The sequence below is a fragment of the Musca autumnalis genome, unplaced genomic scaffold (genome assembly GCF_047663935.1).
Source record: "Musca autumnalis isolate F117 unplaced genomic scaffold, ASM4766393v1 scaffold_3, whole genome shotgun sequence".
NCBI classification, from domain to species: Eukaryota; Metazoa; Arthropoda; class Insecta; order Diptera; family Muscidae; genus Musca; species Musca autumnalis.
Window position 1 is genome coordinate 262,602,683 of NW_027411866.1, and position 17,638 is coordinate 262,620,320.

Consider the following 17,638-nt stretch of genomic DNA (forward strand, 5'->3'; position numbering starts at 1 on the left):
GCAATATAGGTGTATTCCTATATGGAGAAAATACTCTTACTATATTCCTAACAAATCCCTGAATGTATTTGAATGTGACATTTATGATTAACAGCCTGTTCATGAATGTCGCACGAAAACCCGTACGAAAGGAAAGCAGTCACTCACTTCCGTCTAAAAAGGCGTTCATGTATTTCGCAAACTATCGTGCGACTTCCGTTACGTATCCTATGTGAAATATTACTAATTTAAATGAATTTAAATGTACATTTGTACAACTATTTTCCATAAATGAGAGCCAAATGAGAAATAAAAACAAAATCCACATATACATACAAACATTGGAATATGTGTGATTGTTTTGTTTGAGAAAATAAAATGTGTCGGTATTTTGAATTATTTTATTTAATTGATTTCTTCAAAATAATGAACAAAACCGCCTTTAAAACGTGTCTATAAAATTTTAATTTTGTTTCAAGAATGTGTTCCATAAATTTGTTTTAAGATTTTCGGTGTTATTCACGAGTTTACATTCTACTCAACAGCTACAAAGCAAGTGAGTGATTTTGACATTCTCTTTCTATAAAAGACAGTCCTTTCGAAATACATAAACCCAAATTTAATGGAAAAGTGTACGTTTACGTGTTATTTCGTATGGCTTGTCGGTCGCATAGATTTTCGTTTCGAAGGCGTTTACATGAACAGAAAATGATTTTTTTCCACTTCGGAAGCGCAAGAAACCTTTCGGTCGACATACATAAATAGGGGGTAAATTTATATAGCATATTTAAATTTTTCATCAAAAGTAGAATATTACAAAAAAGTCGATTTTTTGAAATGCTTCCGTTTTAGGCAAAATTCATAGACCAAATGAAACTTTATAAGCGTGGAATGATAGATAATAGACAATACTACAACAAAATGCAAAAAACCGCACAAAAATATGCGAAAATACCCGAGTTTTACGTCAATTTTTGCAACCATTTTTTGTGGCGTTTAAACGACCAGTGGCTTTAAGTGGGTTACAAGTGGGTGTAACTGTCCAAAGCACTTTTGTTTTTACGAAAAAAAATAAACAGTATATTCTGCGTTTTTGATGATAATCAGTGTTATTTTGACAGATTTTTAATTGTAATTGTATGCAATTTTTTGGGTCTTTCTTTATATTTTTTCGCTCTGTTTTTTCCACCTTCAGTTTGCAAACATATTAGTGATGCAATTACATCCTCAATACCGTTAAGTCACTTAAAGCATTTCAAAAATAAGTCTGACAAGGTTCAGCGCTTTATTCAGATATCAGATTTCATCATTGTCGTCAGTAATTGTGTGAAGGAATACATGTGTTACTGAGATTTCCTCAGTAGAATGGGATGTGGCTCAACGCAAACGTAATAATCTGAGAAACAAGATATATTTACATACAAGTCTACATATCAACTACACAGACCAATTTGTATAAGGTGCCACTTGTTTACTTTTTGATAAAAAAACGGAAAAATACATTTTACGATACCAAATCACTAAATAATATTTTTTATTAAATTTGTATTGTTTTGGGATAACTGCCAAATTTTCGGAAAGCGCAGCAACAACCCAAAATTGATGGTTTGCCATGATGGCTTCTGCGGTGTGATAATATGTAATTAAATGATGAATATACAGTCAAAATTCTCTATAACTGACGAATCACTGCGTTATAGAAAAAGACTGCATTTATTTCCACCTTCTTTTATAATAATTTTGTCATGGAGTTACATACAACGAATGACCTCCGCGATGAAAAGTTATCTATAAAAAATAAAATGCGCTACTTTTGAAATTTGTAGTTTAAATTATACCTACATATTTAAGACCAATACCACGAATGATCAAAACAGTAAGCGTGAATTGATGAGTAATTGCGAATTGATCAATTTTATAAACATTTCCGTTAATATTGAAAATTCGCAAAAAAAACAATTTGGCGTTGTCAGTTTAACCAACAAGAAATTGATTATTTAAGAATGTGTTCCCATACTGACAAACAATTGGTATTTCAAATTCTCAGAGTGGTGAAAAAAACTAGTAATAACACCAAGCCCCCCTTTTATGCCTCACTTGTTTTTGCTGCTTTTGTTTTAGGATTAACATATTTTGGATCAATATCTAAGTCTTTGTAAAAAAACAACACAACCGGAATGGAAATGAATGAACATTCAAACACACCATGCATTGGGGCTGCTACCAACTGGCGAACACTCTCGCAGTTATGCTGTTACAATATTTCTGAAAAACAAGCCTTTTTCGATACATACACACAGCCGGTGTATTTCATCTGACACAGGTGTCCACATTGAGATAACACGAAATGAGATTGAATACGACTGTAGTTGTAAGGTGTTCTCTCAGAGAAGACAACGACAAGATAAAGTTATATTGATGTCTGTAGCTGTACTGTTGCTGCCAGACTTTTAATTTAGATTCCAAATGTGAATACCTGATATTATTAATTAAATAATTAAAATATCAAATTAGTCGCAGTTGGGTTATTGAGTATAGTAATTATAAATATTTTATGAAAACAACTAATTTATTAGTACAGAAAATTTTACATTGTTCGACAGGGGGTAAGACACGGAAGACTATAGTTTCTGACAGGTCCTCATCAGTTCCCTATTTTTTTGTTTGTTTGCGAATATGCCCCGCCGTAGTTTGAAATAACTTCTTGAAGGAAAAACTTTTTATACCCAAACATCAGTGCTTTCAAATACAGACGAAATTCTCCATAACGTAGCACTTGGGAACGAATTACTACGTTAAAGAGAAACTTCGTAATAGAGAGATTATTTTGTGTGAGAATTTCCACTTGAGCTTTAAAACAACTTCTTGAAATAGAAGTATGTATTAGTTACAGGGAAGTTCGTTATATGGAAGTACTTAAAGAGATTCAAAAGCTTCATCCAGAAAAAATAACGGTTTGTGGGTCGGTGGAGTCGTGGGACCTTTTTTCTTTAAAATGATGCCGGTTAGGACTTCTTCGTCAATGGCGACCGTTATTGCGCGTGATAGCTGACTATTTGATGTCTGAACTTGAAGCTCGCAATCTCGTCGACATTTGGTTTCAACAAAACACGCCACTTTCCACACATCGCATCAATCAATGGATTTATTGAAAGAACACTTCGGTGACCACGTTTTGTACCAGTTGATTGGCCACCAAGATCGTCTCATATCACTCCATTAGACTTTTTCCTGTGATAATTGTATGCGGATAAAGCCGCTTCGATTCTGGCCTTGGGGGAAAAATCAAACTTTCGCCAGTTACCAGTTGAAAAGCTTAAACGAGTCGTTGAAAATTGGACGGATGGACTGTGTGAGACGTAGCCTCGGCCAATATTTGTTAGACATAATCTGCAAAAAATAATGCCATCGAATGTTTTTTCAAATGATAATAGACATTCCCCATTCAATTCGATTCTGTGGTTTTTATACCCTCAGCCTTTAGGCTAAGGAGGGTATATACACTTTGATACGATGAAAATGTGCCTCATCGAAATAATGGTTTTAGACCTCAAGTATGTTTGGACGAAATATGTTTCAGACAATTTGGAGTCGATCTAGCCATGTCCGTCCGTCTGTCTGTCTGTCTGTCCTGCTGGCTGGAGCGCACGATAACTCTCGAACGGATGAACCGATACGGTTCAAATTTTGGCTTTCGTAATATTTTGTCCAAACTTAGTTTAAGTTCGAAGATGAGCTACATCGGTCCACTCCTTCCGGTACCTCCCCCACAAAATTTCGAAAATGTTCGGAAAGTTTGTACGCACGATAACTCTTGTAGGGAGTGACCGATTTGGTCCATACTTTGTACAGCGTAAACTTGCTACCAGAGTAATATGAGTTTCCAATATGGTCTCAATAGGTCCACTCCTTCGGGTAGCTTCCACACAAAATTTCGGAAAAGTTCAGTTTATGGCCATCTCTCGAATCGCGTTGATTTTTCTTTTAGCAACTTGAATTCGCTGCCGTCCATACGACGGTACAAGTTTCATCAGGGGCAAGTCCATACTTCCTGAGAAAACAGCATGAAAGTTGGAAAAAACTCCGGATAAGTTCACTTTAAGACCTAATATCGAATCACATTGATTTTTGTTGAAGCAACTTGCATTCGCTGCCTCAATTACGATGGTAAAAGTTTTTGTAGGGGCAAGTCCATACTTCTTGAGCACACAGCCCGAAGAGTGTAAAAAACCCCTATGGCACCATATGTTGAGGCTGGAGATCCACTTCCATAACGGTCAATGTCGATCCATTCCTTTTAGTATCTCCTCCGCAAAACTTTTGGGAAAAAAAAATTGTTTTGATATACACAGGCTGAGGGTATATCTCTGTCGGCAAAGCCGACTGATACTTTTTTACTTGTTTCTTTAAAGAAAGGTGGAACCTCAAAATGGATCACCCTTTATATGCCAAATCCCCCAATCTTGGTGAACAACTCTTCTACGAGCAAAATGTGGGGGTTTTTCTGAAATGTTCTTTAAACATAAATTACCATGTTTCGAAACATGTCGAAAGTTTAGTTGATTTTTTTTCTCTTTTGCTTGCGCTGGAGATTTTCTAACATAAATTTTTGCACAATAGGCTTATTTACGTGCTTGAACTTTTCACATTTCAACAAAATAAAATTAAAACTAAAAAAGAATTAGTCGGCTTTGCCGACAGAGAAATACCCTCAGCCGACGTGAATTGAAAATGTCAATTCAGATCGAATGTATTTAGAATTTTGTGGCTCTCTTTGGACATTTGAACTTGCCGACAAAAATAAGGATTAGGATAAAAATTAAAAAGTGTTGCGGAGTAGGTACTTGAAATAATGGACCGACATAGTTCATTATGGACGTAGATCTTATTTTGTCATATCTTTTCGATAGTCATTCAGTGGGTCATTGTATAATTTGCCAGGACTTGTCCACGGAAAACATAATATCGCTGTAAAGAGGACCATAACGAACAGCATCGGTATACATTTGCAAAGGATCTTCGAACAGACCCAACACTGCACTCAGACACAAATGTTGAACTCTTGTAAAATTTAAACTTAAACTAAATTTGGACAACACATTAGGAGGTCCAAAGTTTGGGCCAAATTGGTTGCCCCGTTCAAGAGATATTGTGCATACCAATTTAGCGGCATTTTTTAAATATTGGGGTGAAGTACCGGAAGTTGTGGACCGGTACTGCCCATCTTAGAGCTGAAAATAAGTTTGGACAAAATATGACGAAGACTAAAATTTAGGACTAAATCTGCTCTCCAGTCACTACATCGGGCTGTTTTCTCAAGAGGTATGGATTTGCCCTAAAAAAACTTTAACCGTTTTAATTGAGGCAGCGAATGCAAGTTGCTTCACCAGAAATCAAAGTGATTCGAGATCAGGCCTTAAAGAGAACTTAACGGGATTTTTGTGTGTGACGTACCCGAAGGAGTGGACCGATATGGCATATCTTTGAACTTAAAATAAGTTTGGACAAAATATTACGAAGGCCAAATTTTGGACCGACTCGGCAGATCGGTTCGAGAGTTATCTTCCGTTCCTACCACTACACACGGTGTCATAGAGGATGTATGCACCTTTCAGGCTATTTTCCTACGAAGTATGGACTTGCCCCAGATGAAACTTGAATACAAGTTTCTGCAACAAAAATCAAAGTAAACTTGTCCGAAATTTTGCGTGGGAGGTACCCGAAGAAGTGGACCGATTGAGCCCATATTGGAACCTCATCTAAGTCAGGTAGAAATTTCACGTGCAAAGTATGGGCCAAATCGGTTACTCCCTTCAAGGGTTATCGTGCGCAGAAATTTTCCGAACATTTTCCAACTTTTGTGGGAGTGGATCTTCGAACTTAAACTAAGTTTGGACAAAATATTACGAAAGCCAAATATTGGACCGAATCGGTTGATCCGTTCGAGAGTTATAGTGCGCTCCAGTCAGACAGACTCCAAATTGTATGAAACGGATTTCGTTCGGGCTTTAACACTTAGGGTCTACCCTCGTTAGCATAAATGCTGAGGGTATAAACACAGTTTTGCTTCTTCTACCTTTTAATGGTCACATTCCCACTGAATTGTGCTAACCGTATCCAACTTTCATACTTCCCATGCCACCTCCTTGTTAAAATAATTGGTAATTGTCTGTTAAGTAAATAGGTATGACCGTGTTTTTACATGTTTGCTAACAAATTTGTTTAGATGGCTTGGAATAAGTGTACGTGCATATTCGTCTATCCAATACATTTTTATGAAATGCCTTATCAGGGTGGGTGAACCTAACTTCGTTATGAACAGATCCCTAGGTTAGAAATAAATAATTAAATTTAAAAAATGCTGTAACTTTTGAATAGATAGAGATATTTTTATTTATTGTTCGACAGATAGCAGAATATGTTTTTCGGTGAACCAAAAATGTTCAAATTCGGTCTAGTAGATGCAGAGGAATTTCAGGTCGAAGTTAAACTTTAGAGTTTTTAAATATAGTGCATCAAATTATGAGAATGTCGCCAACATTTCTGAGGGGTGATTTGCCACCGTTGAAAATTTGATGTTGCCTGATGATACATATCCTGGCTGTAGGATAGGTATCAAAAACAGTGGGGCTGACTTTTCCTGACTGGCAGACCTATTCAAAAGTACTTTTTAGCAGAATTAAAACACTCCTAAAGTTTAAGTTTTATTATAGTACGTTTATATATAAACGGATTTAACAAACCCACTGGGTTTCAAATGTCAATTCATTTGCTTATATTTCAAATAAATCCTCATAAAGAAGGTTAACCCTGCAAAAGGTTATAATATAAACATGGCCTTATCTTCGATTGGACAATAAATGTGTAAATTTATGGAAACTTTGAAGGCCCAGTGGCCTTAAAATCTTACAAAACTAAACAATCGAATGTGCAATATCTGTGGTATATTATCATGTAAATCAACTTATGTATGTACGAGTATTACTTGGCAGTTAAAATATGTTCCGTGGAAAACTAGAGTCCATACCCGGTCATCCCCGTCCGACTACAGCCCTGTCTCGCTTCTTTTTCAATTGTTCTTATGGTTTTTCTGCCCCAATAGATGTTAAGTTAATACATCTGGCATCGTTGGCTAGTTATACCAACCAGTTAAAATTTAGTTTTTTTTTACTACACACTCTCAGCAGCTCTGTTATGGTTGTGGAGTGTGTTCGTGTTGGAGTTGTTTGTTGTTTGGCTCGTTCGTTGGCTGAGTAACAAAACGTGGCAATTGTTAGATGCTTCAGATAGTCGTCGATGGAGCCAAGAGTCCCCCATTGATCATGCTGACCGTGGGGTATGCTAGCCAGTCGTTGTTTGGTTGTGCCGCTGAACGCAACGTTTTTGTTGTGCATTGTCGTGCGAGGGCTTAATTTCGAGCGTTTTCGTGTTCTTCAACGTTTTGGTAGCTTTTGAGTTTGCTTAATTGGCGGTTCCCAAAAAGAAAAACAGTGCGTGTGTCTGTCTGTGTATGTGTGCGAACGTTTGTATCAGTGCTTCGCTATTGTATTCTGCATCTAAAAAAAAAAGAAAGAATTAATGGCACACAAAACCGGGAGAGTAGTGATCGCAGTGACTCAGCCCACAACTGTTTTTTAAACATTCCAAAGCACTTGCGCAGCATCTTGAGATACTTGTGTGTGTTTTACAAGAAAAACGAAAAGCCACCAATTTTCATTCCTCCTGAGTAACCATCGGGAACGGAAGAAGAAGGTGGAAAGACCAGTTCTACTCTGCTGGTGCGCTTCTTTTGATTTCATATTGCGTAGCCGAGCCAAGGTGCACGTACGGCATTCGGGGGTAGCCACCACGATTGATGATAAAACATAGTTGATGCAAACGCAAATCGTATCGATGCTGGCTGTCTTTCGTCTTTGTCTACTGGTTGACTCCGTGTATCTATTGTAAGCCATTACCGGTCGTAGCCAATGTGGTTCTCTCGCTTTTCAAGGCAAATCCAGTGCATTGACTCCAAGAAAATTGTTCAATTCAGGTTCTGCACCTAGTAGTGCTGTTGCAGATCGCTGACGTCGTTACTACCAGTACCAGATAGCATTGCAGTGCAGGTCGCCTATTTCCTTGCGCTTGATTTCGTTCGTGTTTGCCATAATTTGCACAAAAATTCACACAAGAAAAAAAATACAAAGAAACAAAAAACGAGAAGAGTGAAAAATAGTGCAGAAAATTCTAACAGCGTCCTAAAAACTTTGCTTGTTGTTGTGTTGATGAAAGCAAATGCCTTGTCCACATCAACTGGAATTGAAGCTAAGTGGAATTTAGGCTATAATGCTATTTTGGCCAGTGCAAATAATTTCGAGTTTTCTTTTTTACATCGAACACTGATAGAGAAGTATGAGTGGTGAATTGAGCAAAGATTCGAACGGATCGCGTAATGTGAAGCCTAGTAAACCGTTCTGTTCGTTGGCTTACCTGGCAAAGAGTACGATTGCTGTACATGGTACCAATGACATCATTGGACGAAGTACTGCTGTAAATGGACATTCACATAAGAACGCCACTAATGGTTGTGACAAAAGCCAGTCTTCGTCCAGCACCAGCACACCTAATGTGGCAGTTACAGCGAAAGTGAATGATCGTGCTTCACCTTCGTTGCCGACCGGCACCAATACTGGTCACCAACAAATACACAATGCGAATTCACCGTCCCCAACCTGCCCAAACAATAACACCAAGGATGATGGAGTTGCGGATGTCTTTGGAGTAATTAATGAGGAAGACCGGACGCCAAGTAGTAGCGATCAAGTCGATAATGTATTACGTCGACCTTGGGAACTTTCGAACGGTCAGACCAGTGTCCATCATATGCCAAGTGTCGGCAGTCATCAGCATTACAATGGCGGCACTTGTTTGCCGTCACTTTCCAAATTCAACAGCATTGATTGCTGGGATTACACGATCGAGCTGGAATGCCTTAAAGGTCCACAAGGTAATTTCTAATACCCAAATTAAATTTTAAAATTCCGAACATGTCTTGCGGACACACACATTCCTATTGCCGAAAACTTTCACGTTTTAACTCTTTTTTCTCCAATTCGATTTGTTTACGACTTCGGTTAGCTAGTCATAAAGCTGCTAATACTACTTCCTTCACCAAGAAGTGATGAACAACATGCGCCTATTATTGCCAAAAAATACAAGCAGACAAGAGCTCTCGCTAATGACTTGTCAAATTTGGAATATCGAAATATGTATGTGAGATGCTTGAATAGTTAACTTGTTGGTGGCCGATCGACCGACTGTTTAACTTATAACTTCCTGTAAATACATACACACATACATACATACGTTCTATTTGTTTAGCCACCTAACCAATTTTGAGGTTTTCGTCTGCGTCATTACTGGTATAATAGCTGCAAGTTGGGGTTCATTTACCTAATGTGGTTAAATTTCTTTGATTTTTCATTCACTTTGCTGTCGTTATCGTTTCGTATAACCAACCAATAGCAATCTTTGACCCAGTTAAGGTAGCATGCCACGATCGTTATATGCGTGAGTGTCTATTACAGACAGCTCTTCTAACATTGCAAGTCAGAGTATTTCAATTATTGCTTTGCTGTGTATTTGTTTGATGAGTACTTGTCATTGACTTCCCACATGCAGTATCCATTAATGAAGACTGTCAACTTTTATTGTTTTTTTTTAATTTCGTTTCTTCTTTTGAGTGGTGGTGTTATCATTTCTCCAATCAAGTGTAACGAATTGAATAAACATGCATTAAATAGATACATACATACATATGTGTTGAAACTTACAACATTCCTTGGTTTACATGTTCAGCCAGACCCTTGTTGCATCAACGCCAATTTGTAAGTCTGAAATATGTAGCATAACACGATCTACTTACGGTCTGTAGACAGAGCGACTGAGCAGAGGTCAAGAGCTAAGTTCATTGTAAAAGTTTATTTTTATGTATGTTACTATGCATAAAAAACTTTTTGTAAATTGTAAAATTGTATTCATATTACGCTATTCATCATATTGGCTTTACAAGACTTTATTTAAGGTTAGGCCTATCAGAACAAAATATATAAATAATTTCAAATAAATTTGTAATTTGGTCTACATAAAAAATTAACCACACTAAATTGTTTTATTCGCAAAAATCTGTATGTGACAAATTAGATGAAAACAACTAGGAAAATTGATGTACATAAATTAATTTCATATTTTGTATTAGTAGCACATTGTAGCTTAATCAGGGGTTTTACAGAAAGAAAATTGTTTTGAAAAAAATCTAAAAACTTTATTTAAAAAGAAACGTATGTTTTTCAAAAAGGTGAGAACAGATTTACGTCAATAATAAATTTAATAAATTACTGACATTTTAAGTAATTTTGCACAGAACCGGTTTGTTCAATTTATCAATGACAAATATGGACGAATTCAATATTTAAAGGTTTAAGTGATTTAAATAAAGTATGTACGAGTTTGTAGACGCGATAGCATGTCTATTTAATATGCAGAAATGCTTACCTCAGCACTGTGACAGAGGGGTTTATTTTTTAAGCAAAAACCTGCCTTTATCATTCATCCATCAATAAAGTCAATGTTTGGATTTTATTTTATTTTGGTTTCTATTCATTCATGAACAACAAAGTGTTTGCCACGCCCTTTGGAGAATTAAATATGAACTGCCAAAACTGAGCTTATGAAGCTCTTACCTGAGCCATTGCCACAATGTGTCATTTTTGATAAGCAAAATATTCGTTTGTCTTCATTTCTGACATAAGGGTTTAATATTTTATTCTCAACACGTTTGACCAAACAATATTTTAATTCCGCATTTTGTGAGTCATGATTCTGAATTGGTGTCAAGCAAACGGAATAAATAATTAGAAACGGCAAACCGCAATATTGTCATTCTCAGCTGAATTCAATATTGCCAAGGGGTTAAAATACTCGTATATAGAGAATACTGGGTTTTAAGATAAGGTAGCAAAGTCTAGGGAAAATTATAATTTAGAAGTGAAAATATAATCAAAACTATTGTAAATTTAAAATACTTTCTCTGATTTTAGATTTATACATTGTTTTTTTTAAAGATAATCATAATCTACGATACGTCTAGTTAAGATAATTGTTAGTCGCCCGGAGTCCGCTGTATGATTGATTAATTTCTTCGATTAGTTGTTGTTGTTGTTAAAATGCTATATCGGCGTTAATTTGTTTTTATTAGCCTCCAGCAGAGTAATCTAAATCTATTTTTGTCATAATAAGCAAATAAATTCTGATTAGATTTAAGTGTTCATTAACATATCAGAGTTACTGAAAAGCATACTTTAAATGAGTTAATATAGAAAAGAGTCAGAACATACAAATTGATAATAATAATACTTTTTATACTAGAATACTCGATGCTTAAAGAGTTCAGGTTTTCACTAGAAAAATCATCATTTCAAAAACTGAAAAGCCAATTGATAATTCCCTTCGCCGGGATGAAATCGTGATATTGGTAGCGATCAGTAAATTTTGCAAGCTGTCAGTGCGTTTTGTAAACATTAATCTCTGTAAAGAAAATAATGATGAAGTTAAGTCAATGGAGGAATCCTCCAGACTTAAGCAATCAAATTTTATAATTTTATACTAAACTAGCGGACCCGGCGAACTTCGTCTCGCTATTAAGGAATAAAATTTCATACAAAAACTCAATTTTCGATTTTTCCAATTTTCCGACTTTTCCAGAAAGATTTTCCACAATTTTCTTCCGTAAAGACCTTCTCCTCGAAAATACGAATAACTGACAAAAAATTTTACAGAAATCGGCCTAGCCGTTCTCATTTTATGAATTACTATACATTTTTTACACCATTTTTATATATGGCGATTTCTGAGTGAAATCGGACACTTTTTCAAGATGAGGTTTTTGATTTCCTTTATTTTTCTCTGCGGTGATGCTGCTCATTAGCAAAACATTTTAGTATATTTTCAGATTTTTTTGGACTAACGGTTCCAGAGATACCGCGCCTTAAAAAAGTCAAATCTTTATATATAAAACTCAATTGTCGTTTGTTGGTAATTGAATCAGTTGAAAACGGCTAGAGCGATTTGGATAATTTTTTTGTGGAAATGTTAGTCATAGTCCAGTTTAGGTTTTTATGCAAAGAAAAATTGGCCACGCCCACTTTTCCGCCCACTTTTATAAATATGTTATATCTACGGAACTACTCTATAGATTTTCCTGAAATTTGCAGGGAACGTAAAGTGATGGCCCCGGTTGAAATAGGCTACATATTTGGTTGAATTTCGGATCGGGCGGGGTACCTCCCCTATGCCCTATTTTTGTAAAAATTCAATATTTGCAACAAATACGAATGTATCGGTTTGGGAATTTATTTGCGAGTCAATGGCGATTGTGTCTCCGACCTTACGTGCCTATTTGGGGCATTAAGACTGGACAACGCCCACTTTTTTAAATATGTTATATCTACGAAACTACTAAATCGATTTTCCTGAAACTTTCAGCGAATGTACAAGGTTGGTCGCCGATAAAAATAGGCTACATATTTTTTGACTTTCGGATCGGGCGGGTACCTCCCCTATGCCCTATTTTTGTTAAAATGCAATATTTGCAACAAATACGAATGTATCGGTTTGGGAATTTATTTGCGAGTCAATGGCGATTGTGTCTCCAACCTTACGTACTTATTTTGTGACTTAAGATCCGACCACGCCCATTTTCTAATTAGGTTATATCTACAGAGGATTTTCAAGAAAATCGCGATTTGTCTAAACTTTTAAATCTGTATAATTAAAAATCAAATATCGTTCGTTGGTAATGACATCAGTTGAGAACGGCTGGACCGATTTTCGACCTGGGTTTTTATGCAAAGAAAATTTGACCATGCCGACTTTTACGCCCAATTTTTTTAATTTTCTATTTTTATCATTTCAAAAAAACTACTGAACCGATTTTCCTGAAATTGCCAGGGAATGTACATAGATGGTCCCCGCTTAAAATAGGCTACAAATTCAGTTGAATTTCGGAAAGGGCGAGGAACTTCCCCTATACCCTACTTTTTTAAAAATGTTATATTTACAATAATTACGAATGTATCTATTTGGAAGTTAATTTGCGAGACAATTGTGGTTGTGCCTCCGACCTTACCTACTTTTCTAGGAACCACAGACTTGACCATACCCACTTTTTAAAATATGTTACATCTACAAAACTACTGAACCGATATTCGTGAAAATGTCAGGGAATGTACAGGCATATTTTCTTGAATTTTGAAGAGGGCATATTTAAAAAAACGCCTTACCTTTATGAATAAAAATCAAATGCTGTCATAACCCAACTTAGGTTTTTTGGAAAGAAAAGTTTACCACGCCCCCGAAAACAGGTTACATATTTTATTGAATTCCAGAGGGGGCGGGGTACCTCCCCTATGCGATATTTTTTAAAAAAACGTTATATTTGCAAAAATTATGTATGTATCGGAATAAAAATTTACGGATTAATCTACAATCTAGGTACTTCTTTGGGGCCTATAGACCCGACCAAGCCTGTTTTTTAGTATGTCTTAACTCCAATACTACTGAAAGGATTCCATAAAATTTGCAGCAAAAGCTCAATGTTTGCCGTTGTTATGTGGGGTACCTTCCCCATGCCTTTCTGTTAAACGCTATATGTATAAGCCAAACTTATGACTATATCGGTTTCAGCATACATTTTGGTAGGCAATGAAGTTGTGTGCACCCTAGGACCGGACCAGGCCCACTTTTTTTAATATGTTATATCTTGAAAACTGATGACCACGTCCATTTTTTTTTTCAAAACATTATTTTTCCAAAACTACTGAACCTAATTTTCAGAAAATATTCAGGAATGTCCCGTGGTCCAAAATGCTATGTATTTGTAGACGAATTTCGGGGCCTATTATTTTATAATCGGTGTATTTGTTAAACTTATGAGTGCATCAGGTTGCAAAGTAGTTTTCGAGACAACGGTGGTTGTCCCCCGATCAAGAAAAACTATATATTTACAAATGTACTTAAATGGTGAGGTTCAACGGTCCATCAGCCATGAAAAGCTAAAACATATAGGTCTAAATAAGCGGGAGAGTTCGATTTAATCGTTTTTTTAACTTTTATTATTAGATCGCTTTACAAGGCACAAATTGGCGAAAAAATCCGACAAAGTCCGTAAGAGAAAAGAAAGGTAACAGACTAAATCTGTTGATAAATTTAAAATCCTTCTCGGTTTGACAATGGATCGAAGAAGTGAGGTAGAAAATACCTACTTTTGAATTAAAACTCATTACGACGGGCCAGCAACGCGAACCGGGGTCTGCTAGTTCTGTAAAAAATACATGCAAAGAAATATTCATAACTTCTTTAATATTGGTCCAATTTGTAAAAATCTTTTTTTGTATGTTTTGCTGTTTTATAAGCTGTTAAATAAAAAATAGCAAAAAAATTTGCACTGTGGGCTTGGGTGCTATTTTTGCGATTTAATATTTAAAATCAATTTTTAAAGATGTTCGACCCCTTCGATTTTCTTTAATTTTTTTTTGTATCAAACTACGTTCAATTACAAAAATTTTAAGTCCTATGTGGTAATGGGATTCGGACGATTACTATTTATACCCTATACCACAATGTGGAAAAGGGTATAATAAGTTTGTTTTCCCAAAAATTCATGTAACGCCGCGAAATATTCGTCGTAGACCCCTCATGTGGTATACCAAACTTCATATCTCGACGAGATAAAGCGATTTAGCGATGTGTGTCCGTCCGTCCGTCCGTCCGTCTGTCCGTCCATTAAAAATTGTAATCAAGCTAGAGGCCGCAATTATGGACCGATTGTCACGAAATTTAGTATGGAGGTCGGGTTTGGACCAGAATAGAACTGATTAGTTTTTGGCGATGATCGTGAAATGTTAAAGGGATGAAATGGACCAAAAACAAAATTTTTGCTCGATTTTGTAGCCGCTCTGTAGGTCGCAATAATAGTCCGATCGGCGCGAAATTTTAAACGTAGTTTTGGTTTGAGATGAAGAAGTAGCGTGCAAGTCAACGGTATGATCGGATAATATTTAGCGGGTTAAATTGATCAAAACTTTTGTGTGAAAATTGGTAAAATTTCTAATGCACATCTTATAACAGCTAGCCCGGAAAGCTAGTGCACAGGGATAGTGGTATAGGGTATCACATGGTCGGCCCCGTCCGACTATAGTCTGTTCTTACTTGTTTTTTTTTTGAATTTTTTAAAATTTGTCAGTACAAATTATCCGTTATACCATTGTCCAAAATTTGTATTTCCTGTATTTTTGAATCTAAGAGTACTTATTTATCATTATATATTATATATTTATCATAAAAAATAGAAAAAAATGCGCAGTGGGCTTTAATGGAATTTTCGCTGATGCATTTTCAAAATCGAAAAATGACGCTGTTTTTAAGATGTCTGAGATAAATTCATAAATATAAAATCAAAACAAATGTTTAAAAATGAAACTTTTAATTTTTTTAATAAATTAATAAATTTTGCCCAAAATTATAAAGGAAAAATTGAATTGAAAAATTTTAAAACATTCAGAAAAAATAGTAATCGTCCGAATCCCATTACCACATATGACTTAAAATTTTTATAATTGAACGTAGTTTAATACAAAAAAATTTAAAGAAAATCGAAGGGGTTGAACATCTTTAAAAATTGATTTTAAATATTAAATCGCGAAAATAGCATCCAAGCCCACTGTGCAAATTTTTTTGCTATTTTTTATTTAATAGCTGATAAAACAACAAAACATACAAAAAAAGATTTTTACAAATTGGACCAATATTAAAGAAGTTATGAGTATTTCTTTGCATGTAGTTTTTACAGAATTTGACTTTTTCAAGGCGCGATATCTCTGGAACCGATAGTCCAAAAAAATCTGAAAATATACTTAAATGTTTTGCTAATGAACAGCATCACCGCAACAAAAAATAAAGGAAATCAAAAACTTCATCTTGAAAAAGTGTCCGATTTCACTCAGAAATCCCCATATATAGATTTGAAATGTAAGACAGAATTCGGTATAGAAACAAGTTTGCTAAATTTAGTTAAAATTTGTGCAGACATGTGTATATACGTACGTCTATGAATTCATACATGGATTAAATTGGTTAAAATTTAGATATGGCTACCATTATGTTATTATGTTACAAGACTAGAGCAAAACTTGCCAAATATAGGCAAAATACGTTTGTATTTATAAATGTATTGTAATCTTCACAAGAATCAGCATACAACAAAATTGGTGACAAATACATTGATATTACAATCCAAAAAATGGAATTTGGCAATTGCAGTTGAACTTCCCTATACCGAACAATTAATTCTCTATAGACCAAGAAAATTAATTTTCATACAAAATATACTTTATTTTTTATTTCTATTTACATCCTACAGCTTTGAGAGAAGTTTGACATTAGTTTTTGTATGTTGCGAAGAATCTACAAACTTTTACTAAGATAACAAATTTTCTTTGTGATATCGAAAAAATACAATTTAGTAGATTCTTTCAGTACTTGTACAATAAAGAGTTTTCTATAAATATAACAAATATAAATTGAAACCCAAAAATTAACTATGTTTATCATTGCGTTTTAACAAAAGCTGCAAATTGTACAAGAGGGAAATAAAACCGTACGCTCACTATTCAGTGTTATATTTTTTATTGAGTAGATTTTTCGGAAAGATTTCTAGTCGTAGAGCTAACAGTGATAACATATTGAAATGTGGTTTATCTAAATCTCCCACCGGTTTATTTAGTTCTTTAAAATCTAACCAATATCCAAAATAAGTTATAATACAAACTAGTAAAGTTTTAAATCGTGATTAGTTTTTTTTCCAATGATCAATTGTTGAGTATCAATTACCAATTTATGTATGGATATTTAATTTAGTTTAGCCAGCTGAGATTCGCATCAAATTTGCACTACGAGTATCTACAGTGTTGCGCAAAACAAAAGCAATATATCACGTTAATTTTGTAATATTGAGTACCGGTGTGCAAAACATAAGAAACAAACGTACATATATTATGAACAGTTTCGGTATTGTTGGTAATAATTAAGAACATTTTGTTTTCCCAGTAGGTTTGGCATTTCCTTGTAATTTAACGTTGATCTTTGTAAAATATTATAATACACATAAACATCACTTTTTAATAAAGACATTGAAATTCTAAAACAAAATACAAAATAATTAAAAAATTAAGTTATAGTGTTTTATTTATAGATGCACTGAAAACTAGTAAATATTTTTTCATGATGGAATCTCTCAAATAAAACGATTGCCGCGATTGCAAGCTTTTAGCCAATTCGGACTGAAAATGAAGAGAAAATCCTTAAAATACCTGAAATCGGGTGGTACCGATACATGGAGGCTATACCAAAACCTGGACATTTGTCCACAATTTTTGGTGGAGACGTGTCTGTACCATTGGGAATGCCAAATTCCAAGTTACAGCCAATTCGGGCTAATAATGAAGATAAAATCCTTAAAATCAGGTGGTACCGTTACATGGGGGCTATAGGAAAAAATGGACCCATATTGGCTTTGGTTGCATATTCATGTATTGTCATCCAAATCTGAAAAGTGTGCAAAGTT

General features: G+C 35.1%; 1 protein-coding gene across 37 annotated transcripts in view; it reads left to right on the forward strand.

Annotated features, from left to right (window-relative positions):
- Cen (cerebellar degeneration-related protein 2-like) overlaps window positions 1-17,638 on the forward strand; it is a 70,942-nt gene that overhangs the window by 24,009 nt on the left and 29,295 nt on the right. Inside the window, exon 1 of one of the 37 annotated variants that reach the window (XM_073978409.1) lies at window positions 5,007-8,965. The exons of the other annotated variants lie outside the window; for them this stretch is intronic. Coding sequence (XP_073834510.1) covers window positions 8,371-8,965 — 595 coding nt within the window. The 5' untranslated portion in view covers window positions 5,007-8,370. Of the gene's footprint in view, window positions 1-5,006; window positions 8,966-17,638 lie in introns of those variants that run through there. 37 annotated transcript variants of the gene reach the window in all.